General features: G+C 37.8%; 1 protein-coding gene across 1 annotated transcript in view; it reads left to right on the forward strand.

The window, feature by feature from the left end:
• PREX2 (phosphatidylinositol-3,4,5-trisphosphate dependent Rac exchange factor 2) overlaps positions 1-27,355 on the forward strand; it is a 187,589-nt gene that overhangs the window by 66,418 nt on the left and 93,816 nt on the right. Inside the window, exons 9-18 of the mRNA XM_074882653.1 lie at positions 3,657-3,760; positions 12,397-12,546; positions 16,040-16,184; positions 17,738-17,838; positions 22,800-22,903; positions 24,250-24,299; positions 24,861-24,936; positions 25,683-25,755; positions 26,890-27,032; positions 27,186-27,278. Coding sequence (XP_074738754.1) covers positions 3,657-3,760; positions 12,397-12,546; positions 16,040-16,184; positions 17,738-17,838; positions 22,800-22,903; positions 24,250-24,299; positions 24,861-24,936; positions 25,683-25,755; positions 26,890-27,032; positions 27,186-27,278 — 1,039 coding nt within the window. The remainder of the gene's footprint in view (positions 1-3,656; positions 3,761-12,396; positions 12,547-16,039; positions 16,185-17,737; positions 17,839-22,799; positions 22,904-24,249; positions 24,300-24,860; positions 24,937-25,682; positions 25,756-26,889; positions 27,033-27,185; positions 27,279-27,355) is intronic.

Consider the following 27,355-nt stretch of genomic DNA (forward strand, 5'->3'; position numbering starts at 1 on the left):
CATACTACTGGATAGGTCCTTGATAGATTCCTAGATACATGTTAGACCTTGAGTATGTTCTCGTAATACCACTGCTGAATACCATTATTTTTGCCTCCACCTCTGACTTGTGGATGGTGTCACAGGAAACGCTACCATGGACCTCAGTGTCCAGTTGAGGAAACTGTCTGCAGCTGCTGAAATTGTTGCTTCGTAAATCCAGGTTCTACTGTCATCACTACAGGCATGTCCATCGGATCAGTGCAAGTGCTATAAGATTTTCAACGATAGTTCCAGATTTAACAGCCAACTTTCATCCTGTTTTTCCAACTGTCTTTTACCAGTGCCCTGGATTGTCTGTAGTATCCAGGTGAAAGATGTCTTTCTCTCCACCTGTAATAGCCATTTGTTTTCATCAGTGCTCTGGCTTGGCAGTGGTCACATGCCTGTTAAAGGATAGATCCTGGCCTAGCTGCTTTTGAAGGCTGTACGTGAGAGGATGGTCAAGTGCAATGTTAATAGCAAAATGTAAGCTTGGTGCTTGTGGGTGACGATAGCTGGCATGCGGTCCAGTGTGGGGGAGCAGGCAGCACCACCAAGTTTAGGATGGTAAGGCTGATCAGGCAGCCTGATGCCATAATGATCTCCTCCTCCCCCATTGTTTTAGCTGTGTCTGGGGAATAGTGTGTACTCTTCATACTCTTCTTGCTACCTGTTCTTGGTGGGGGCGGATGAGAAGGAAGGAGATATGGAGGTTGGATAACAGTGACCAGAACTCCTATATATGTGTATCACAATATCCATGTGTTGGGTAGTCTAGTTATAAAATCAGATGTGTGTATATATATAACTACAACCAGCAAAGTAAATGGAAATTTATGCCTAAAATGCATGATTCTGAGACTAATTTTTAATTGAGGCTTTAAAATCTTATTAGCAATCCTTGTTGTCTGTTATTGTATATAGTTTATATATGGTATTTTTCACGTGAGTTTTTGCATAGGATTCATCATTCAAAAGTACAATTTTAAATATTTCTAACATTATTTTTCCAAATAAGTTTATACTCATATGCATTTTGTCATGCATAAGAGCAGGTGGCTAGGGTATGGATATCCCTTTTCTCTCTTCCTGTGCTAATTATAGGGAAGTGATCACCCCCCTGTACTCAGCACTGGTGAGGCCACACCTCAAATACTGTGTTCAGTTTTGGGCCCCTCATACTAGAAAGACATTGAGGTGCTGGAGCACGTTCAAAGAAGGGCAACGAAGCTGGTGAAGGGTCTAGAACACAAGTCCTTTGAGGAGTGGCTGAGGGAACTGGGGTTGTTTAGCCTGGAGAAAAGGAGGCTCAGGAGAGACCTTATTGCTCTCTACCACTACCTGAAAGGAGGTTGTAGTGAAGTGGGTGTTGGTCTCTTCTCCCAAGTAACAAGTGATAGGACAAGAGGAAATGGCCTCAAGTTGAGTTTTAGATTGGACGTTAGGAAAAATTTCTTCACCAAAAGGTTTGTCAAGCACTGGAACAGGCTGCCCAGGGAAGTGGTTGAGTCACCATCCCTGGAGGTATTTAAAAGATGTGGTGCTTAAGGACATGGTTTAGTGGTGGACTTGGCAGTGTTAGGTTAATGGTCAGACTGGATGGTCTTAAAGGTCTTTTCCAACCTAAACAGTTCTATGATTCTATGACAGACTTGTGATTAGGTTTACTGAAGTACCTGTAGAGCTTCTTTCTGAACCAATACGTGGGGAAGATCAGTGTGTGGTACAGAAAGTAGAAGGTGATAGTAGTGGAAAGTAGCCATGGACCCTGTTGATCAAGAGTGTCTTATAAGAACCTCTCTGTATTGTAAAGCTGCTGAGCTTGTTCTGCAAAAACGGCATTCAGACTGGACTGGAAATGCTGTTTTTTCAGATGGCTTACTACTAAAGAAGCTGCTGGCTAACCCTGAGGGAGGTTTAAAAATCTTCCCCAATCAATATTGTTGCCTCCTATAGATTACTCTGTTAACAGGGAAGCATTTACATGAGAGAAGATAGGTGATTTATACTTTACTATCTATAGTGAATCAGTTCTTTGTTTTTAAGATTCAACTCTTGCTTAGGTTGCAGAACTTTTGGAACAGTTGAGTATTGAACCATTTAAGGATCTTGTGATTATATCTAGTGTTGAATGCTGAATTTATTTCAAGGATATCCTTCTGTAATTGCTCAGTTTCATTTTTATGTAGACTGGTTAAATATAAACTCATGTTCTTTTCAGAATTTCTAATTTTTGCTGTATTTTGTTGTTGGGCAATTAGAATTAAATTACTGATTACATAGTAACTTTTTGCTTGTCCTCTACTAACTTACATATTTTTGTAGCCATAATCTAGCTAAAACACACAATTGGACGAAAGTCTCAAAACACATGAAAGGTCTATGATTTCTTTAGTTTTGAGCATTCATGTCCTACATGTCATTGGCTGCTACCATGGTGACATATCTGCAGACGTGAGAATAACTCAATTTAGAACATAGTTTCAAAGTTTATGGTGGTAAATTAATTGATTATATGATAGCAAGATACTTCGGATATTGACTGGCAAGTAGGTAAAGAGACACAGGAGGTTTGTATTTTGGAAATTTTACAAAAATTGCCCTATTTTTATGGTATGAGATATTTTATGTAATTTTTAAGCATCCTTTTGCTGCAGAGTTGTATAAGTTGCTAAATTTGGGTTCATAGGTACAAAGGTCACTAGAGTTACTGGATTTACTTCACTTCGGAGAGAAAAAACACGTGATACTGAACCTTTATGCTTCTTTTTTGTTTTGTTTTTTTTTTTTTTAATATTCAGTTTTTGAATAAGAAATTTATAGTAGAGTTACTCGTTAGACAGTAATGATTGAGAGGCAGGTCATTTTCTGAAGATTAGTACCTCTCTGGAGTGAGTGAAGGTCAGAATTCAGACCTTTGTTTTGATATACAGTATTAATTATCATTATAGGCAAAAATGGATAGAAAATCATTCCTGGCTTATCTGAGGTGGGAAAAGCTGCCTAGAACTGGGATTCTCAAAAGGCCTTGACTTCAGTGGGAACAGAGTTATAGCAATGCAAAGTTCTTTGGAATATATCACTGTGAAACTGCAACAAAATTTCAGCAATTCTTAATTACAATTCTTGGTTAATCCTTATGTGAGGAAGAAAAAATGTCATCTTTGTTTTTCCATGCATAAATCTCATTTGTGAGGCTGATGTGTGTAGGTCAAGATTTATATCCAAAGGTGTTCTTACTTCATTTTTCAGTCATGCTATGCTTGTGTTGAATTTCTTGATGAGCATAAGGAGGCCAGTCAGTTAGGAGGAAAGATCCTCCCAATGCAGTATTTTCTTTGATGGCAGACAGTGGCATATAGGTACCAAAGTCTTGGAACAGAGCTTTTACAGATGAGACTTTCCTGATAAACTCATGTCAGCCAGAAATTTGCAGCTTACTCTTACCAGAGGTAGTATTTTTGTATTAGCATCAGCAGTGTCTCATTTAGCAATGGTTTCCACAGTTCAGTTGTACATGTAGAAATGTGTTGTGACTCTTACAGTAGTCTTAAAAAGCTACACGTACAGATAGCAGTGCAGAAACATAGGAGGAGGTGTTGGATGACATGCTCATCTGTTCTTTCTTTTATCAGGCGACTGAAGAACAACAAAGCGTCTACAGATGGCCACCGTTACCTTTTTCGGGGCAGAATAAACACAGAAGTGATGGAAGTAGAGAATGTAGATGATGGAACAGGTGAGTATATTTGTGTTTTACAGAGCAGTCTTCAGAGGTGCTGAAATCAAATGCAATTTCATGATTTTTTTGAGGATGGAGGGTGTGCCTTGTACTTAGAAAGAGGGTGAGATGCCACTTTAAAAGTGCTATCTGCTCGTACCAGAACTCTGCTTCTGTGACAGGTCATTGTTTTCATATGTTATTAGCACATGACTGTTTTACACAAACATGAACAGAGTAATAAAATAAGGTGACATTTATTGCTCAACTGAAATCATAGATTTAACTTCACTTTACAGCATTCCAGCACTGTTAAAGAGGTTATCCCTAGGTATGTGATATGTTGTAAAAGCAAATGGAAAAGTTATCTCTGTTGGAGTGAAGCCTCAAACACTATAAATGCTGAAATTGTGACATAACTGTTTAAGAAAAAGGAAGGGTTTTTTTAATACCTTTAGGTATATAATTCATATGGTTGCTTGAAATTTGCCTGATGTACATTAAAAAAGTGAAAACCTGAAGTATTCCTGCAAATGTCAATTTTTGTTTTAGAAACTTGAGTTTAACTTTGGAGCTTAACTTTGGAGCTTAACAATTATTATTTCCTTACAATTAAAGAAAACTTGAAACATTTTGGGCTTTTTAACGTAAAACTAAAAAAAAGGGGGGGATGGAACTTGCAGTGGCATTTCAAATATGTAGGTCTGGAGGAACTTTCTGTGAGTTATATATTACTTGTCCTGATTTTAAAATAGCATTAGGTTTTCCCTGCATCTGCTATGGATTCCAAGCATTTCTTAATGTAATTTATTTTAAAATTGAGCATTAATGATAAGGATTGTACAGCTTAAGTAAGCTTCATAGAAGTTAAATATTTCTTAAAAATTAAGATTTTTTTTTTTCCTAATCTTGAGTTCCTTGTTTTCAAAATAGTTCACTCATTTCTTGTTCTACTGGGTAGACTTGGAGAACAGTTTGACTACTGTTCTTATTGCAACGAACTAGTTTATTGGAAGGCTGTTGTGTCTCTCCTTCATCTCCTCTTTTTAAGTCTTTCAACCTTTGTATGGATTGCGTTTTCTAAGTTTTTATTACTTCTTGTGTCCTTTGGAGTTTTGTTTTTTGTTGTTTGTGTTGTTTTTTTTTTCCAGCTTGTTTGCATCTTTTGTATTATGAGGTATCCAGAGCTGAAACTTCACTGGTGCATGTGGGATGTCTGTTACTAATTCCAGGATTGTTTGGTCTTTCTGAGAGCATTATTTTTCCACTTCTTAGTGTGTGTTCCAGAATACCACACCAGATCTTTTTGTGCAGTACTAGTGCCTATCCCACTGTATCTTATACTGTGTTAATGTCTCAGAGTAGGTCCTGATAATTACTTTCTTTTCTACACTGAATTTTACCTTACTATTTCCACAATTTATTAAGCATTCAAAATTCATGCCTTGTTCCCCAAAGCTCTTGCAATGATTCTTGCCTTGGTTCCATGAACAAACAATGTTATTACTGAACTGTTTAAACTCTTGATAAAGCCAATGGAAAATGCTGAACGTTAGGTAGAGCACTGTGGCGTCAAACTTGATTCATTCTCTTTGTTTACTAGACATTTTTTGTAAGAACTCCTTAACATCTGTTTTGGGCTATGTCCTTCACCAGGCCCACTGATTTTGTTAGTTGTTTAGAGACATCTATGGGTACACTACAGTGAATTTCATCAAGCCTTGTTGACTTGAATATAATATATCCAATATTCTATATCCTGCTATTTCCCTTTTCTGGCCTGTATTCCTGCCCAATTGTTAGCTTTATTTGTATGAAATCTCAGTGCTTTGTTTATGCAAAAAAGAGAACTGAGTGTTTCAGTCTTTTATGCATGCGTTATTTGACTACCTTTCATTTATTTTTCTTCATCTTCCTTATATATGCTTTAGGAATAAAAGACAGGTTTCCTGTTTTGATTATGTCACTTCTAAGATGATATCTCTTTACTTATAACTCTTGACATTACTGTGGCCACCAAGTCTTCTTTCCATCTTCTTTCAGTGGCCACCATCTTCTTTCAGTGGCCACCATCTTCTTTCAGTGGCCACCATCTTCTTTCAGTGGCCACCATCTTCTTTCAGTGGCCACCATCTTCTTTCAGTGGCCACCATCTTCTTTCAGTGGCCACCATCTTCTTTCAGTGGCCACCATCTTCTTTCAGATAAATATTCCAAGAATTCTGTAACTTTTGTCTTTCACTGGTTCTGATTCCATATAATGTTACCCTTTTAGTGTTGGCTTTAGCAAATATTTCTTCCTTCCTTCCTCCTTCCATGACTATCCTGTATTTCTCAAATCTGTCCTACCTTCCTTCCTTTGCTTGTTCTAGCTATGCAGTCCTTGATCTCTTTCCCACTGTCAATTTTCCTTCCTGCCTATTTGTTTTCTTCCTCAGTTACTCTTCAAGTATAGTTTGGCTAAGCACAAATTGTCTTCCTCTTCACTCCAGACATCAGTAGTTTAATTTCCTCCAGCCACAGGAAATTTTGCTACTGTCCCTATTTCCTATAGCTTTGCACACAGTACTGGAGGCTATCATGCTTCCTTCCCACTTGTTCTCCTGACCCATATCTAATTTTGTCACTTTTATATGTGCAACGTTTCTTAAATCCGTCCTCCTTTCCACACTTCTGAGACATCAGTTATTGGTTTGGTTATTTTGATTTCTAGATTATTAGAGGTGATAGATGTTCCATCCCTGGAAACATTCGAAGTCAGGTTGGATTGAGCTCTGAACAACCTGATCTCATTGAAAATGTCCCTGCTCATTGCAGGGAGGTTGGACTAGATCATCTCTAAAGGTCCCTCCCAACCCAAACTATTCTATGATTATTTTTACCTGCCTTGGTTGGTTTTTTGTTTGTTTTTTTTTTTTTTTTTAAACATATCCCCACATTCTCTACCTTCTCCATTTTGGTTTGTCCAGTATCTTGTGGTGATTTGACCTTGGCTAAACGCCAGGTACCCATAAAGTCGCTCTATCACTTCCCCCCCCTTCCCCTTTTTTTTTTTTCTCAACAGGGCAAAAAGGGGAAAGAAAACAAGATGGGAAAAAAAACAACCCTTGTGGGTAAAACAAAAGCAGTTTTAATGTAAGCAAAGAGAAGCAAAGGTCCGCGCGCAGAAGCAAAAGAAAGAAAACAGATTTATTCTCTACTTCCCATGAACAGGCGATGTCGGGCCTTCTCAGGAAGCAGGGCTCTGATACCCGTAGTGGTTGCCTCGGAGGACCAAGGGTGACCCCCATCCCCTTCCTCCTTTCTCCCAGCTTTATACTGAGCAGACGTTATATGGTATGGAATATCCCTTTGGTCGGTTCAGGTCAGCTGTCCTGGTTGTGTCCCCTCCCAAGATCTTGCCCACCCCGTCCCACTGAGGGGGGAAAATGTAAAGAGCCTTGGTGCTGTGTGAGCACTACTCAGCAGTAGCCACAACAGCGGTGTGCTATCAACACCCTGCCAGCTCCCAACATAAAGCACAGCACCATGAGGGCTTCTATAGGGGAAAATCAATTCTGGCTCAGCCAGACCCAGTACAATCCTAAAATAACTTTTTCTTGTAATTACTGATATTTCTGTGGTTCTCTTTGAAATATGGAAATGTCTGTGTTATTTCCCTGGCCTGTGGCACCTTTCTGCCCTTTTCTTGCCACTCCCTTCCCCCCCTTTTAAAAAAAAAAAACAAAACGTTTTCCTTCCTCGTAGTCAGAAGTGTATTCCCTCTCATCACACTGATACTTTTTCTTTCACTCAGATCATGATGCCCTTCTTTAACCTCCCTCTGTCTTGGATTTCTGTACTGTTGTCATTTGTTGCACCTAGATGTCTTGTTTCTCATCCCCTTTAGTAATCTGCTTTTGAACTGTAACCCGGTACTACTCTGCTGCATTCTTTTTGTCTCATCTCATTCCCTAGTGTAGTAATCTGGTTGTCTGAGCCTCATTCACATTAGCTTTGCATATGCTTTTTTTTGGTATTGTATTACTTTATCCTCCTTAATCATCTATTACCTACCACTTTCTATAATTCTTAATTTAGAGTGGAAGCTCTGAGTGCGGAGTGCTTATATTTTCATATCTATGCATGACTCTTTCTCGTGTGCTCTTCATGGGCCTCTTCATAGACATTAAAGACTTTTGAGTCTAGATGATATTTCCACAGTTCTTTACTTTTAGGATCCTCTGCTCACTTGGTATAAGGAACCATAGGGCTCCAGGGAACAGGGTAACTGAGAGCGTTTGCTCTCAGCATTGGTAGATGTAGGAATGTAGTCTTAGTTGTTTGTAAGTAGAAGCATAGAAATAGGAAAACAGATTCCCAGTGTGGTTTATTGTCATGCTAATGACATGTCTACAGAAATAAACAGAGCTTTTTCTGAAAAGCAATTTTTCTTTGATGAAATAAGGCCTTGTCTGAGCAGTACAGTTGGTGTAAGCTTTCTTTTTTGTTTCAGCATCATGAAGCACTCTGCCTTTTTTTGATTGCACTGATTAAAGTGGAATTCATATTACTTATCAGGGCAGACTATTTGTTCTTAAAACAATGTGACTGTACAGCCACTTGCAAGTATTAGAAAGGTGGATATATTGTGATGGTATTGTTTTTTCTACATTCAGTTTTTAAAATTCAATTTTGAGACAAAAGTATGTTTCTAAAGGCATTCACCAGCCATTAAATGAAAGTTACTTAGTTTACGAAGACAAGCACTTGAGACTTAGGAAGTACTAGATTTATGGTTGCTTATACTATCTTAGTTCTGTCCCCTGTTGTCTTGAAATGAGGCATGAAATAGAAGAAACACTACATGATAATAGCAACCTGAGACTGCATCAAAAAGCGTACAGAGGAGGAAGGAATTGATATTGTGCAGCAATTATTTCCTTGGTATTTCTGAGCATCAGTGCTTGTAAGAACCTAAAGTCTGAGAAACTTAGAAGTACTTCAGTAGAGATATCATAGAATCGTAGAATGGTTTAGGTTGGAAAGGACCTTAAAGATGATCTAGTTCCAACCGCCCTGCCAGGGGCAGGGACACCTTCCACTAGATCAGGTTGCCCAAAGCCTTGAACACTTCCAGGGAAGGGGCATCCAAATTTTCTGGGCAACCTAGTCTAGTCTGTCACTGCCCTCACAGTAAAGAATTTATTCCTTATCTCGAATCTAAATCTACCCTCTTTCAGTTTAAGACTGTTACCCCTCATCCTATCACTACACTCGCTGATTAAGAGTCCCTCTCCCTCTTTCCTGTAGGCCCCCTTTAGGTACTGGAAGGCTGCTATAAGGTCTCCCTGGAGCCTTCTCTTCTCCAAACTGAACAACCCCAACTCTGTCAGCCTGTCCTCATAAGGGAGGTGCTCCAGCCCCTGATCATCTTCGTGACCTCCTCTGGACTCACTCCAACAGGTCCATGTCCTTCTTATGTTGGGGGCCTCAGAGCTGGACACAGCAGTCCAGGTGAGGTCTCATGAGAGTGGAGTAGAGGGGGAGAATCACCTCTCTTGACCTGCTGGCCACACTTCTCTTGATGCAGCCCAGGATATGGTTGGCTTTCTGGGCTGCGAGTGCACACTGCTGGCTCATCGTCAGTTTGCCATCCACTAATATCCCCAAGTCCTTCTCTGCAGGGCTGCTCTCAATCCACTCATTGCCGAGCCTGTATTTGTGCTTGGGATTGCCTCGACAATCTGTGTTTGCACAACTGACAGTTTCTCAACGATTTCTGTTACGGTTTTTTAAAGGGAAGAAAAAAATTATATCGTATATGACTGTAACTAATTGCTTCTTATGCATCTTTCAAAGGTTTGAGTCTTGAATTTTGAACAATACATTACAGTTCAAATTACAAGCTTTAATGTATTACCAAGTATCATTAGAAGATGATGTCATCTTTCATCACCTTTTCTTGGGAAGTTGGAAGCTTAATGATTTGTTACACATGCTTGTTCAGACTTTACATGGAGCAGCTTGAAGTCTCATGTTCTTCTTCCCTCTGTAACCATTATGTTTGCAAATCATATGTTTAGCCTGACTGTCAGGTGTGATTGCCTTGATGTGAAGAGTGTGCATATATCCTGTGCAGCTGGCCAGTCAGAACATGCATACCTCCTGCCTGGCTGGCCGTCACGTCTGCAGCTCTTGACCAGATTTTGTCCAATAGCCAGTCCAAAAAAGGTATGAGTCTATATGGGATGATAGCATAATGCTGAAATGCTCTTCAGGAGGATGTGAGCGTGGGTATATGGGGAGAACAAGTTGCTTGTGGGAGACCTGGAGGATTGTAGTCATGGGGAACATGGGGAGCAAAAGAGAAAGCAGGGGTGTTGCAGTTAAAGGCAGAGGTTAGAGTCAAGCTGGGCATCACAGGAGTAACTACTGCAAAACTGGGTGATAGCTACCCATTTTCTTCCACCTGAACTCATTGCCATCTGTATACATTACGCAGTCTTAATACCTAGGTAGGTGATTGGGCTTTTCACAGAATTCAGTGAGTTTGTAGTGGTATGAGATTAATGTGGTCAAACTGCCAGCACTCTTTGCCCTGCAGTTACAGACCTTCAGATGCCAAGGAAGCTGCATGTTTAAAATGTCATCTCTGTATTGAGAGATTCAAGTGGCTGGATGAGCCATTTTTTTCTGAACTAGACTACTAAGCTGGCACCAAATTTCTGTCCAGAGTGATTTGGGAGGATCTAAATCCATTTGTGAGTCTGAGACATCATTTTTTATTTTTTTTTGCCACAATTTTAACTGCTACTGTTCACTGCATTAGAGGTCATATTTCCTTATATAACATGGGTGGTGTGATGATAGATACACAGTAACAAAGATCACAGGAAAAATATCACCCTGTAGTTTTATATGTATTAACCTCTAACTTAATAAATAAACAACAAGGTGCAGCTAGTGCCATATTGCAAGGTTTATAAGTATATGCTTGAATAATACAAAGGGACCTTAACCTTCCTTCCTCCAGTAGCACTCCTGCCTCTGATCTCCAAAGGGCTGCAGTCTGTCAGCTGAGAGCTTCTGTCTGAGGCTTCTTTCTTTTCTCTGACTTTTTGCCTTTTCTGACAGTGCATAGTTGATATGATGGGTAGTTTTCAAGGAACTGTTTTTAAAGGGACAAAGGATATTATGCACAGGTTATGTGAATAAAAATGTGATAAATAGGTAAGCAGTATAAACATGAAGTTGCAAAAATAACTTAATTTTTTTCCCTGACATAGACTTGCTTGCACTTTCTTATACACTTTGAGTACTAGAAGGTTTTGTTGGTTTAGAAATTAGCCATCAGTCTCATGATTTTCTAGTAGTTCCTGACATTTTCCAGCCCAGTATACAAAGCTTGGCTGCTTTCCATCTAATTAAAATGCAGAGTTATTGAAAGGATGCTAACATGTCTGCTGAGATTTATGATAAATCTTAGCATGCATTTCAGCAAGGGTTTCAGTGTCAGAAAATCCCATCTCATTATACAGAACAGGGCAGAATGATGAAAAAGTATTTACAAAGTACAAAGTTCTGTAGTTATTAAAGTAGTTCAGGGCTGGCCCTAGGACTTTCTTGCCTCTTTATGAAAGTTTGTGGTGAGAAAATGTTGACCTTTGATTTTCTTAATATTTTGTATGTAGTTGTTAGTTCTAGCTTTAATCTGCATTTTTTGCAAAAAAATATATTTGGTATCATGAAGCATTTACACCTCACAAATTTTCCCCCAGGAAATGCATGTAATCCTAGTGAAGGATATTCAAGGGTGTTAGTTTTGGAGAGGAAGTCTGTTTAGCTAATTTCTGAATAAGATTTATGGACTAGCATGTTAAAGTCAAACAGGCTTTAATAGAAGTTATAGAAGTAAAGAAAGAGTAATACGTAGTAAATTGATTTTTGTAGCATAGTGGTTTACGTGTTAAGAGTCAGAAGTTCAAGCTATCTGAGAACATCAGCAATTGTTACATCTCTCCTATAATGTGCACACTGAACATAGGGTTGTAAGGAACATATTTCAAAAGTTACGCATTTGGTTAATGCATTTTTTTAAAAAGCAGAGTAAATCTTGTATTATATTTCAGTATATTTAAACAAGTAAGTGTAGATATTTCTTTATTCAGGTAACCAGTGAAGATACATCAAATGTATATGATTTGTGTACTTGTCAAATGGAAATCATATTTTTCCCCCTGTATATTTAGTCCTTTAAAAATTTAACAGTAAATCATTCAATCAGCACAGCAGCTCTGAATAACTTAAGGGCAAAACCACAATGCTGTTTTTTTAAGGAATTACTTGTTAGGGTTTAACATGAACAAAAGTATTCTGAGTACCATGATCTGTTTTTTAATAGGACTCTGCCTGTTTTAGTGTTGAGTTTATACCTTCTTCCATATGCTAGGCAATTCACTGTTACATTTTAAAAAGGACATTATTTACTAAAAGTTAAAAGTACAGCTTATTAAATTATAACGTAGTTCACAAGCAGCACAGATAACTTTAAATTCATTTTTATTCTTCTGTATTTCCTGAGCTTGATGTGTAGTGATAAGAGTTCTTAATAATTGTAACAACTGTTGTTTTTTTAAGAATTGGTGCTCTTTAAGCCATTTTATCTATTCCCAGCTGACTATCACAGCAGCGGCCACACCGTTATTAATGGCTGGAAGATCCACAACACAGCGAAGAACAAATGGTTTGTATGCATGGCAAAAACCCCTGAAGAGAAGCAAGAGTGGCTGGAAGCTATTTTGAAAGAGCGAGAGAGAAGAAAAGGTAGGTTAATAAACTTTCTTGTGGCTTTGCTAGAAAGCCATACTGTATTTTTATGTTGAGATACAAAGCAAAACCAGCTCCTAGGTAAACTTGTGGTGTCAGGTTCAGCTGAAGGTTTATGAATACCAGCTTGGAAAGAATAAATCAAACTTGTACTGGAAAGGACATAATGGCTTGAATCATGTATGCTGGTAGTGAATGCTGTTTTGGAAATGGGGAGATGATTTAATCTATGATTTTACAGCTTATCCTCAACCACTATTAATTGTCATAATTTCATTAAGACCTGTGAATTATTATGGTTTGTGGTATAGGAGGGTCTATCCTAAATGCTTTGTGTGATTCATATGCATTGCTTCCCTTTTGTGACTGGCCATCTGAATCACTGAAATGAGCAGGTTTTCTGTGTTGGGTCTTCACGCAGATGATCTGACATGAAATGGCACAGAATATACCCGCAACCCTATCTTTGGTGTATTGTCTCCTACCCAAGACAGTAAGAAATCACCCTTGGCAAATGACTGTGTTTTTGAATAACTGAATTAAGGTGGAAGAATACTTGGATGAAATGTAATCCTGATCTCAAATGTGACCACGAATAACCTCATGTATACAAGGTGAACCCAGCACAAAGTAGAACCAGGGAAAGGTGATGCATTATCATCTTCTGGAGCTAATTTCATTTGCAAGCTAAAATATCCTAATCAGTAATGGTGTTTGGAGCCTTGTATTGAAAGAAAATATGACCTTGTAGTTAGATCTGAAATTCTTTTCCTGGTCTGTGTAGATTTTTCAGTCTCCTGTTGCAGTAGTCTTTGTTTTGTGCCTCCATTGTAAATGGAGACTTACAATATTTTCTTTGGTCTTTTAAAGTTGAATACTAGATGTTTGTAGAACGTCTGCCATAGGACCACAGTTTCAGCTAGGGTGCCTCAGCAATGGCTAATTAATAGTGCCATCAGGAATTAATAGTAGAAGAGCTAAAAAGGTGCCTTAGAGGTCTAAAAACTCAACATTTTTAAAATACCAAATGAAAAAGCAATGTGGTAGAGATGGCGTCAAATACAACAAAAACCAGGTTTGTCTCCTGTATAGGGCCTTGTCGAGAACTGACTGAGAAGGTTTTTGACAAATCCCACTTCACTATTATGTTTTTTGGCTCCCTTAGACTCAATACCTTTAGGTAAGAAATAGAAAGAGTAAGTAGGAGTATTTTTTGTTGATGTATTCATACTATTTCAGACTACTATTGAGCAGCTGGTAGTAGAGGTGAGTTTGAGCTAAACTTTGCCAAGCATGGGGTCTGAGGAGGCCATCCCAAAGTGAAGCCATGCCTTAGGATTTTACCATCCTATGATTTGGGGAAATTATCAGCTCCTGGTGTTCTCAGTGGGTTTGCCACCAATGAGACAACTGTGAAAGAAAGAGGAGAGGACTTGGTACACACTTAGACTCAGTTTGCAACACAGAATCTTTAACAATATTTCTTTAATATCTCTATAACTCTATCAACTTGTAAATGTATCCGTCTCTTCCAGTGGAGTGATTTTTTTCAACATATCTGCATAAACACCTCTTGCAAAGCAGGGTGCATCAACTTAATTGCAGTCAAGTTGCCAAATGACTTGGGAAACAAACAGCTATCTTTTTAGAATTCAAATATTGTATCTAAATGTAGCTGTAACACTTTCCCATTCTTGTGAAAATAAAGATGCTTTAATTGTATGTTTACTTAATAAGACATGGAACATGTTCATGTGTGTGTATATATATAGGCAGTTACACTGAAGTCCAAGTGACTGCACATGTGAGAACAGTGTTTTACCTCCTTTGCAAGTCTGAGATGAACTAAATCAAGTGAACGCACTTCCCAGATCTCTTGGGCTAGGAGCGAGGCTCACGTGAGTGACTCCCTCCTGGTTGTGCTGTGGATACCTGTGCATTTCTTCGTAGTGGTGCTGTAGACCTCACATCTCACACAGAATGGCAGTTTACAGGGGTCTCCAGACTAGGTAAATACAGCATGTGGAGCAGGAGTGAGGCACGGAAATCCAGCCTGTGTGCCATGTAGCTGGGGCTTGCTGGGCTGTTCATATTAGGAGACTCTGAGATTCAGTGTATTTAGAGAACCTCAACCTATACTTTCATTTGGAATCCATATAGCAGAAGCTGAGCAAAAGGGAGGGAATGGCCTGGATGAAGTACTTCAGCAGCTTTAATTGAATTATCAATTAGGACCGCTTTATAGATTGTATTTTCGAGAAATCAAGCTGAATTGGAAACTTTTTGCTGGGAAGTCTTTCTGTCAGTTTGGGAGCTTTCCTGTAACCATCTGAGGCATTCAGCAATTTAGAGATTTATTTAAATGTGGTCATCTTTAAGGCTAATGATGCTGTGATGACCTGATTCAAACAGTTGATATAAATAAAAGCATCAATGTCCTATAAGCTCCAAAAGTAGTATATTGGTTAAGTTTTCTTTTCCTGGGAATACATCATCTTTTATCTGTTTGTGTGGCACCATCACTATCTGGTTCATAGATAATGAAAGTCACTCCTGCATCTGTGTCCAGTAACGTTGTTAGCTTTTTCTTGTGACGGGTACATTTTTTCTGGCTATCTTTTCTGAATTAAAGAAGTGGCAGACTGTTACTTAGATTGAATGTGTACAGTTATAGTTTTAAAAATGTGAACAGAAGCTGAGAACATGTACAGAAGACATTACAGAAATGTGTCATTTTGTCCAGAATTATAATTGTTTACTGAGAAAGTGCATAGGCTATGAAGGTCTGTGGTATTCCTTGGAAGCACAAGCTTCTGTGAGTGGCCAATAGGATGCATAATTCAACATAAACTGGTTTTGATCATCTGTTACTCAGAAAACATAATGATTTTCTCAAGAAGAGAAACAGGAAAAAATAAACCAGTAAGAAATATTGAAATAAAAGCCTTGAGAGTTTTCTGTTGTTGAAAAAAATTATGAAGCAAATAAGTCAAGTTGTATATATGCTTTTGTGGAAAAGGCGTGAATTAATCTTATGTGAAACTAACAAATTTATAACAGATAACTAGTTACTATTGAAAATTTGAAAAAGTTTCCTTTAAGTCAAAACATTTTTATTATACATGGTAAGGGCAAAACCAAGGCCCTTTTCTTTTAAACTTCTGAAGACATGACTACTCCCTTGCAATGTTCATATACTGAAGTCTGAAAATCACAGTGTTAGCATTTATTATTACAATATCAATGGTGGTGTCAGTATAGTAACAGCTTAACTTCACTATGAGTAACTTAAAGACACAATTTGATTATGCTTTATGAAGATCACATTTCATGGTTTAATGTGATTGTGAGAAAAATAATGCAAAAAAGAAGATCGTTCACTTTTTTTTTTTTTTTTTCAATGTAAAATACTTGTGTTTCTTCTTTTTTGGGAAGATACTGAAATATAATGGCAATATCACTTCATAAAATCTTAATGCATTTTTGGCAGGTTTAAAATTGGGCATGGAACAGGACACTTGGGTGATGATCTCTGAGCAAGGAGAAAGACTGTACAAAATGATGTGCAAACAAGGGAATCTCATCAAAGACAGGAAGAGGAAATTAACTACTTTCCCCAAATGCTTTCTTGGAAGGTATTATATGTATTTTTTAGCATGAATTTTAACCAGCTAAAAACACATTTTAATTCTTCTTTGCGATTCTGCAGAAACCACGCTTTATTGTAATGTCTGTTAGGCCTATTTGCCTCCCAGAATGTAGCCAAAATGTAAGTTGGTGTGCCTGAAATTTATGGATGTGTACTTGTACTCCAGAGTAGCTTTATTAAAGGGACAAGGCTGAAAAGACATGTTGACAATATGAAAATGTATCAAATAAAATAGTTTTTTTAAAGAAGTAATTCCCAACTTGTTTAAGGCATTTTGTCTCTGAAACGCCTAGTTTAGAGTGTCAAATTTGCTTTATTCACTTAAAAAACCCTCTGTCTCTGAAACTGTTTCTGTCGTCCTCTTGACTGAATGTCAGGGACAGAATTACTGAATAAAGTTTCCATGTTTAAAAATTTACCCGTATTATCAGGAGTACTTTTATAATACCATATTATACCTATGGCTTAAGAAGACTGAATGAAAGAGAAAGCAATAGGTACCCTAAAAATGTGTATATGGCAAAAAAAGTAGTTTGGGGGGGTGGAGGGGTTAGCACTTACTTCATTTGACCCTAAGACAGTTAAGTATGGAAAGTATTTTTATAAAGTACAGTGACTGTTTTACACGAATGCATTGTAGTGAAGATATTCACTCACCAATGGGTTCAAAAGTGGAAATGAAACATGGAAGATTTTCATGTGCTGTCAGAAGTCACATAGCTGATGAGAATTGAAACCAGGATTAAGATTAATGATTGAGTTGTGGTTGAATCATGTTTCCTCAGTGAAGTTGTTGGAAGCAGGTAAAGAATACACTCATGGTGAGGAGCCATTTGTGAAACATTTAAACCTACCACCAAATGGCTGCTTTTCTATCCTGTCTTTGAAGTGGACCCTTTGAAGCTAAAACCCATGAACATGGATGTTGCACTACTTCACTACACTGTTCTTTTGATTTGTAACACACGTGCAAATATCTTACGTGCTATAAATTCTATGTCTCTGAACTGCATCAGGTTTATTGTGATACAAACAAGGCATTTCCTGCACATGCAGTATATATTTTGTGTATATGCTCAGGATGTCAGTGTGTCTGAGACACCTTGGAAGTAACAGGCCTACTGTTCTATCATACCATGATTATGTTCCGCCTTCATGGCGTATTTTCCCTGGGCAGGTGCCATAGGTGTGCCTGGGATTGCCTTATATTTGACCGTTTGGTCAAATGTGGCTATGCTAGTTTAGAAAATCTCAGAAAACGTGGAAAGTCTTTACCATGTGCAAAGTAAACTTCATGCAGGTAAAACTTCTGAGCAGAAAAGAAAAGACATCTCAAGGGAAATCATATGTATTTATGTAGAAATAAAAAAAAAAGTTGAAATGAGTGGCTTTTCTAAAGGTGATATGACATTCTGAAGATCATTAGGCTTAAGAATCACTTAATAGGTTGGTAAGAAGCACTAGTAACTGAGAGGGAAGTGTAGTAGATCTGGTGGTATGACATTTAAAGTTTGTTTTTTGTATCTGTTTTTATTTCAGTGAATTTGTGTCCTGGTTGTTGGAAATTGGAGAGATACACAAATCTGAAGAAGGTGTTCATCTTGGCCAAGCTTTATTAGAGAATGGCATTATCCATCATGGTAAATATAATTAGTTTTATCTTACTTGTTTTCAAGGTAATTGTTGTAATTAGAGTGGACTTAATTTTGTTTGACATAAAGATGGTCTTGTTAACACAAGACAGCTTGTTGAATCTGCATTATATCCTTGCAGGGACCACATGGGGCAGATTTACTGGGAGGGGCTCCATTGATTTAATCAAATTACATCTATGCTGTTGGGATCACAACATTGCAAACTGGGACCTAGAGAAACATTGCTCTTCTCTTGTAAGCAAAAATAAATTCTGGAGGAACAGAGAACAGAAGTCTGCTTTTAAGGATTTAAACCTTTTATTAAGGCCAGGCTTTTTAGAGATACACATTCAACTAAGAATTGTAGAAAAGAGGGAATCACAGTTGGCTGTTGATAAATGTGCCTGCTCATTGTTAGGTATAACAAGTGGAGCTGGTGGAATCCAACCTAGAACCCAGCAGTTCAATCTTTTGAATTTTAATGCCTTATTTTCACTACATTGTATAGTACTAAATGTGATATTTTTACGCTGTAACTTCCAGTCAGTTAGTTACCTGTGGTTAGCTCATTCTGGAGAGAAGTATCACTGAAATGGTTCAGTTATTGAGCCAATAAGAAGGTTTGATATCTGGAAGTAATTTACATTGGCAACACTTTTCTCTTACCAGAGCAGGTCCTCATCTCTGTCCCTTTTACAAGGTATAGTTCAACAGGACCATATAAGCAAACTGGACAAACTTCTGCTTTTGAAGGCATGCTTGGGTTATGATAGGTACAGTCACTTAAAAAAAAACCATAATAGTGTAACAGTTGTGAAGTTAGCTACTGTTGCAGCATAGATTCAGGGTGTAAATTTAGATGGAATCATTGATAATATACATTTTAATACTTCTATACTTCAGCCAGCAATTAATTTAATACATACTTTTTGAGTACTTTGCCATGATGTTTTCAGTGTCGTTGACTGGAAAGAAAGCAGGAGTAACAGAGTGCCACTTAGCTGTGTGCATTTTGAACACAGTCAGAGTAGGAGGAAAAACATTATTCATCAGTAGTCATGTAGTCTTTAATTCTTTAATGTCAGTCTATGTGATTTTCCTCCACCATCATTCAAATGTCGGATGCTATTATGTTTACTACACACAGAGAATTGTTTTCAATGGAATAAATCTGTTGCCAAAGATTCTTCTCCTGATCTTGTAATTTATATCCAAAATATACTTGTAGACTTTCTCTATACAGAGTTAAATGAATATTGTATAATTTCATGAGATAAAAGGGTAATTATATTAGAGCATAGAAATGTGAGCCAGACATGCTACTTTGAATAGTGGATCCAGCTGTGGTTCAGTGAAAATAGAATTCTTAAAATAAAGTTGAATGAACCATCTGTTTTCTCAGAGGGAGCAAGGGAGAAAGAAAGTTTGGCTGTTATTCACATTGCAAATGTCGTAGAGGGCTTTGTTAGACTTTGTATATTCACTATGCTGGCCATTATTTTCACCGTGCTGGGCTTCATTCTGGCAATGTCAGACCCATGTTCTGATGGGCATTGTTTTACTTCCTGGTGTGTGAACTCTTGCAAGCAGAAAAGTTATGGGTTTTGCTTGTTGGTTTTTTTTCCTCCAGTTTTGCAAAAGGGAAATACCTGTTTGTATGTTGCTTTTTTAAAATCCACCTGGTGGCATTCTCTAATATTTGAAATTACTTATATCAGCCAGAAGGCTGAGATAATTTGTCCAGTCACTTACTACTGCTGATTAGGGGTGAAAGCTTCCTCTCAAGGCAGTAAGGAGTTTTGTAGTTACAAAAATAATCTGAATATCAGATAGTTTTAAAATTAACAGGTATTTAGGTGGCTGTGCAGTTTCCTGGACTGGTGTACTGATCTGAGTCAAAATTACCCTGGCAAAACACAAAAGAAGAGACCAGTTTAAACCTGGATCAGTTCCCTTTTCTTAATGTGTGCCATATAAATATCCATCTCAACACAAAATATAGGTATATTGTTGGGAATGACATGTAAAACAACTTGAGGTTCCTTACTTGTGCAAAGCTCTTGACACTGTCCCGCATGACATCCTTGCCTCTAAATTGGAGAGACATGGATTTGATGGATGGACCACTTGGTGGATAAGGAATTGTCTGGATTGTTGCACTCAGAGTGTTGCCGTCAACGGCTCAACGTTCAAGTGGAGAGCAGTGACGAGTGGCTTTCCTCAGAGGTTGGTGTTGGGGCCAGTGATTAACACCTTTGTTGGTGACATGGACAGTGGGATTGAGTGCACCCTTAGCAAGTTTGCCGATAACACCAAGCTGTGTGGTGCGGTTGACACATTGGAGGGAAGGGATGTGCCATCCAGAGGGACCTTGACAGGCTTGAGAGGTGGGCCCATGTGAATCTCATGAAGTTCAACAAGGCCAAGTGCAAGGTCCTGCACATGGGTCAGGGCAACCCCAAGCACAAATACAGGCTGGTTGGTGAGTGGATTGAGAGCAACTCTGCAGAGAAGGACTTGGGAGTAGTAATGCATGGAAAACTGACTATGAGCTAGCAACGTGCACTTGCAGCCCAGAAAGCCAACCATATCCTGGGCTGAATCAAGGCAAGTGTGGCCAGCAGGTTGAGGGAGGTGATTCTCCCCCTCTACTCCACTCTTGTGAGGCCCCACCTGCAGTACTGTGTCCAGCTCTGGGCCCTCAGTATAAGAAGGACATGGACCTGCTCAAGCGGGTCTAGAGAAGGCCACGAAGATGATCAGGGGGCTGGAGCACTTCTCTTATGAGGACAGGCTAAGTGAGTTGGGGTTGTTCAGCCCAGAGAAGAGAAGGCTCCAGGGAGACCTTATAGCAACCTTCCAGTAATTAAAGGGGGCCTACAGGAAAGATGGGGAGAGACTGTTATCAGCGAGTATAGTGATAGTATGAGGGGTAATGGTTTTAAACTGAGAGAGGGTAGATTTAGATTCGAGGTAAGGAAGAAATTCTTTACTGTGAGGGTGCTGAGACACTGGAGCAGGTTACCCAGAGAAGCTGTGGCTGCCCCCTCCCTGGAAGTGTTCAAGGCCGGGTTGGATGGGGCTTTGAGCAACCTGGTCTAGTGGAAGGTGTCCATGCCCATGGCAGGGGGGGTTGGAACTAGATCATCTTTAAGGTCCTTTCCAACCCAAACCATTCTGTGATTCTGTTTCTATGATTTTAGTGGTATTGCAGCATTTTATCAGCTTTAAGTGTTTGAAACTCAGGATGTGCCAGTTCTATGAACCTGCTCCCTTAGTTTCTCGTGCACTGTGTGTAAATAGGGACTGTAAAGACAGAGCAGTGCTTGTGTTCCTTGGAGAGCATAGCCTTCTCTGTTCGCCATGGGCATGCAAGAAAGAAAGGTGCTTCATAGTTCTGGTTCCATCCCAGCGCATCTCTGTAACTGTGAGGAACAATTTGGCCTTAGGCAATACTGTCCTGGTGTTGGCTTTTCTATTATCTGTAGTTCCTGGTTTTAAAAACTCTTAATAATGTATGTTAATCTAGTGGAATATATTTTTTTCTTCAACAGTAGGATATTTTTTTTTCAATTACAGAACTAGAAGATACTTTTTTTCCTGAGTTAAATGGTCACAGTCCAGTAAAATTCATGTAGATACTTATACTAGGCATTATATGTGAAAATTTTGTAGTCTATATCTGATGTATTGAGAAGCAATGATACGTAAAAGAGCTTAAGGGTTATTTTGGATAATCACCTTAGTGTGAACCATCAGTTCAAGGCAGTTGGAGTAGTGTCATGGGCTTTACTATTAGTAGATATATCAAATACAGGTGGAGAAGTTATTTTGTTCTTGCATATGACACTGGTGAAGCCACTTAATATACAAATTCCAGTTTTCATGTCCGTGTATCTGATGATGTGTGAAGATACTGAAGAGCTTGAAGGGGCATGAGAAACGATGCAGACAGAAGGCACCTTACTATACAAAGTTTATGATGTCTAACTAAATTTTTTGAAGAGAATAATGTATGATAGTTTAATCACTTGGTATAGGAAGGCACACATAGAAGAATTAGCTAGCACAGGCCTGTTACTCTGATCAGTGAAGACATTGCAGTACCCTCTTTTATCAGTTGGTGACATGCAAATATAGTTTCAAAAACGAAAATTACATCTACAAGTGAAACAGTAGTTAATAGAAGACAGTTATCCTAGGATGATGCTAGTGACTAGTGCTGTCCTCAGCCATCAAATTAATCAGCTGTTTTTCAGAAAGACTTGCTTCTCTCCAGGAGTTTTCTTTCCTATGATGTGACTATTTTGACAAAACACTTAAAGTTGTGAGGTGTGTTGCTGGAATCTTGTGAAACTCTGGAAATCCACCCATTAAGATCCTTTTTTATGGGTCTTTGGGGAAATGGGTTATCCACACCTTCATAAGGATTGCTGGTCTCTTGCACTTCAGACCTTCAGCTGGCTATGTATAGAGGAAAACATTCCCTCTCCCTTTCCTTCCCATGCAAGACTGGTCAGATTTGTTGTGGAGGGTTTCGTAACTTTACTGACTTGTCTGAGATTGGCCTCAGCAAGAGTTAGAACAATGTGGAACAATAATATGAATAGTTGCAAAAGAAGCTATTTGGTTGATAAGCTTTGCAAAAGTGCTGAAGACGAGAAAGATTTGAGTGCCTATTTTTTCAGGCTGTTCCTTGCCTGTTTGTCTTTCTTATTCTTTTCCCTGTGACTTGTAATTGTTTGGTTTCTTCTGGACTACTTAAACGTTGTGAAAAATACTGTCACCAGTGACATAAAGGAATTTAGGACAGATGATCTAATTGAGCTTCCCGCCTTTCCTGTCTGAAATCTACCTATGGCTGTGTAATGGGCTGATATTAGATGAAATTATGCTGGCCCTCTTTTCTCCTGTTGATTTCTTCAGAAAGTCACCTAACAATACATGATTATTTTTTTTAAATTTAGTTACAGATAAGCACCAATTCAAACCCGAACACATGCTGTACAGATTCCGATATGATGATGGAACATACTACCCCAGAAATGAGATGCAGGATGTGATCTCTAAGGTACAGAATAGAATAGCTGATATTATTAGGAAGAACACATCAGAAACGGAGGTTCTGCTTGAAAAAGAATGTAAAATATTATGCTAGGATAAACAACATCCCCTCACATTTGCCTGTCTCTATATTTATGTGAATCAAATTCAGTTTTCCATTTGTAAGGGAAGATTTTGGCTTGTTATACATTTTAAATACAAAATCAAAGTTTGTTATTTTTTAGTTATTTTTGTTATTTAATGGTTTTATATCCAGTTTGCATTGCCTGTGTTTCTCGGTGATTCTGAAGCTGGTGTTTCGGTCTATTGTATTTTTCAGTCCATTTTAATAGATATGAAGCTATACATAGAAAATTGGTTTTAATTTTCTCTTAAATCTGAGTGTCTTTTATCAGTGCCTTAACAAGGCAGTAAATCTGCAGTCACATAGATGTTTAAACTCAAGATAGGTAGTGCTATCCATCTGCGCTACTGAGCATAACAAAATGATTGATCAAAGTTGCTTTTAAACTCAGTAATATTCAAATTTTTCATGATTTTGAGATGGTAGAAAATGTCAGCATTTGGGTATTACATTGCAGTGTCATTCACTTTTCTGCTGGCATTTTTTAACATAAAGTATATCTAGAAGAATCTTCAGTACTGAACTACCAGGCACAGCAAAGTAGTATGGAATCTAATTTGACATAACGTTTAATTGTTATACATGGTTCTTGCATGTTATAAATGTAATTGGTTTTTGATAGTCTTCTAAGGAATACTAATGTGATTTCTCTTTTTAAATAAAATTTTCTGATGGTAGTTTTTTAAACTCCTCCAAATGTTTTATTTTTTGTTTTTAATTGAAAATGTTTCCAATCTTTGAATTTTTTTGTTTTTTTTTTTTTAAAGTTTATTGGTTAGTTATAATTTCAATTTGTAAGTAAAGTATTGATGCATATAATCGAATGCAGTGGTTTTTACTTTAATTGCTCACTTTGTGCAGAGAATAGCAACCAGTGACTGGGAAAACCCTAATGCATGGAAACATTGCTTTATCTTTCAGGTTTTGTGTACTTTTCTTTCGAAGTACTATACCTTCAGAATTTTTTAATGCTACCTTAGAGCTAATCCTTTTTGCATGTGTCCAGTGAAGCTTAGATTAGATTGGAAATGTTTTCTTTCTCATAATTTATTAATCAATACTGTTCTCTGGAAATAATAAGTTTTGGCACGTGAAAATACATAGAAATTTGATCAGACTTTTTTACTGTCTAAATGAAGTGCATTTAGAACATATAAGCTGCTTTACTGTGTCCGTTCCTCTTATGGTGTCAACATGTGGTTAACTAACCTCATCTTTCTCTTTAATAGGGTGTACGACTATACTGTCGCCTTCACAGTCTGTTTACCCCAGTAATTAGGTGAGTCCAATTGGGAAATCCTCAGAGAGTCATTTAGAAAAAGTATATAATCTGAAGATACTGTGGTTGAATGTAGGACCCTAACCCATCCTTTCTAGACTGGTCTCTTAGGAGAAATCAAACAAGATTGAAGGGCTATCAAGACTAAAAGCATAACTGAATCATTAAATGACTGCAAACTCCCTTCAATATGACCTTTTTTTACAGACTTTTAGAGCCTTCTAGGTCCTGATGGATATGCTTATATGCTCACTGTATATGTTAATACACTCCTTTACTAACACTCCATTACCTCATTTGGAGAGTCCCAGCTGTAACTAAACAACTACCTTTATACTGCAGTGACATTATTGCCCAAGTAAGATATGGTCAGCCTCCTCCTTTATATCTACACTGAAAAGTTTGACTTGCCTTTTTACTCCAGAGGTAACTTCTAAACCATCACAAAATGCTCAATTCATGCTTGTACTAACTTGCTTATAAAATACAGGGTTTTTTCCATTGGACTTTTTTTGAGTTTTTGTTTTATTTTAAAAAATTGTCTTCTTTTCTTTTGTACAGGGATAAAGATTATCACTTGAGAACCTACAAATCTGTGGTCATGGCTAACAAACTCATAGACTGGTTGATTGCACAGGCAAGTATACACCTTTGGATTTATGTATGTTATGCATTTAAATTCTAATGTGAAAGGTACTGATGTATTAAGCAGAATAACATGCAAACACTTTGTGTAAGGGTTATTAGAACGGCCTGTGTAAGTGTAATCCTCTTAAACTGGAAATCAGCCGTCAGCAGCCATGCTGTTCATCCCTTTTGTGCTTATCTTCTTTATTTGAAATTGAACTTTAAATGTTTTAATGAGAGTTAGCTTTGTGATTCAGCATGTAACATTGTTCATGGCTTAAAATGAAAGGGATAGGCTCTGAAAAACTCTAAATTAGTAACTACATGGATAAAAGTCAGTACCGATTTGCTGTCATCAGTCCTGCGTTATTTTAAGCGAACTAGGAACGAGAACAGGGTATCCTGTTCACTCAGTCAACATGCATCAGTTTTATAAAATAAAAGTTAAAAACTTCAACACTTTTAGATTCTATTATGTTCAATTTTTGTGGAGAACGAAGTGTTACTGAAATGTTTACATATTCATTTGTAACTATAAAGAGGTACACCATATAAAGGTGCCTTCCAACCCAAGCTATTCTATGATAAACATGCATATACTGTTTTATATGTATGCTATAAATGTATACATAAAGGTGGTGGTGGTAAATATAATCTACAATCATTACCATCCCTGTGAGGTTATGCCATTGTGTGTAGAATCCATTTTGCTGCTATATGAAAATATATTTAAAAAAAAATGCTATGGTTTAACAGGGGGATTGCCGGACAAGGGAGGAAGCTATGATATTCGGTGTAGCTCTTTGTGATAATGGGTTTATGCACCATGGTAAGTAAATACATTCTGTACAAGCTATGCTTACCTTTTGTTTAATTCTATCTGCATAACTGGAAGGAAATGGAGGGGCTGGTAAAGATATTACAGAAGGGATAGGAAGTTGTTTTATTGTATTGCTGAAGAGACGTATGCCACAATTTTCAAGAAAAAAATAGCTGTTGTATACCCTGAAAATTATTTTCAGGCAGTTTTATAGCATGTACTGAGGAATTAATCCTCTAAAGGATTTATGGAAGGCAGTTTTATTGGCCACTTTGAAAGAAAATTCTTAAGCAGATAATACATGTTTGCACAGATGAGACAATAAAAATCTAGAAAGTATGTAGGAAAGAAAGGAGACATTTTGGGGGAATGAATAAAGTATGGAGGAGCATGAAGTGGTGACAATAGGAGAAAGTGGACTGTAGAAAAATGAGAAAATCATAAGGTCATCAGCAGACAGAGAAGGAGAAGAGAGCAGAGATATGTGCAGTACCAAAAATGAGGTGAACAAGGTCGCATTTAATACCATCAGAGGAAAGATTTCAGTGAAAGGATTGAAGCAGTAGGTCATTTACTGAAATGAAAAGAGGAAGAAATTTTTTTTATCATCAGCTTGTTTAGAGAAGGAGGGAGAATTAAATTCCTCCCTGGCACTGCTCATTCTTTTTCCTTTGACTTTTAAACAAGCATCCGTCTACTGTTTTAGTTGCTTCCACGTCCCCACCAAACCCATTTCTAATACTGAACCTGGCATGCTTCACCACCTGGGGAGTGCCAGAACTTGATGAGCATGTCCAGCAGCTGTCCAACAGAACTTTTCAAAATCATGTTTTTAAATCCCCTTCATAAAAAACCCCTGTGCTTGACATTTTCACTAAAACCATTTCAGGCTAATGTGTCTTCCTCAGCTTTGTGGAATCCAGATGCTGTAGTTGAAAATGAACTTACTGATACCTGCCTGTAATGGATCCAAATAAAAATAATTGTCTTAAAAGTTAAGATTTCCCTAGATTCACACACAAAAAAGTTTGCTAGTATTTAATATGTGTGTGCATGTTCAGCATCTTATGGTTCATGAAAGACATGATATTCAGAAGTTCAAAATAATAGAAGGATTAATATTTGTGGTTTTGTATCATGCAGTGTTAGAGAAAAGCGAATTTAAAGATGAACCACTGCTGTTCCGTTTTTATGCGGATGAAGAAATGGAAGGGTCAAATATGAAGCACAGACTCATGAAACATGATCTGAAAGTAGTGGAAAATGTCATAGCCAAGTCATTACTGGTGAGTGAAACCCAATGATTGTATGCTTTGATGAGTAAAAAAATGGGTTGTAGCAACAGTAAATTAGCACTGTGTAATGTTGTTTAATGGGGATATACTTTAGGTCTTCTTAATGCCTTTCTGAACAATATTTTGAACAATTTTATTTTTCAGATTAAATCTAATGAAGGCACCTATGGTTTTGGTTTAGAAGATAAAAATAAGGTGCCAATTATTAAAGTGGTGGAGAAAGGATCAAATGCTGAGGTATCAAGTATTACAAATTATCTTCCCTGTTTTATTCATTTGATGCATGTATTTTATACATCAGTTAGGAAGATCTA

This window comes from Strix uralensis, chromosome 1 (genome assembly GCF_047716275.1).
Source record: "Strix uralensis isolate ZFMK-TIS-50842 chromosome 1, bStrUra1, whole genome shotgun sequence".
In the NCBI taxonomy this organism is placed as follows: Eukaryota; Metazoa; Chordata; class Aves; order Strigiformes; family Strigidae; genus Strix; species Strix uralensis.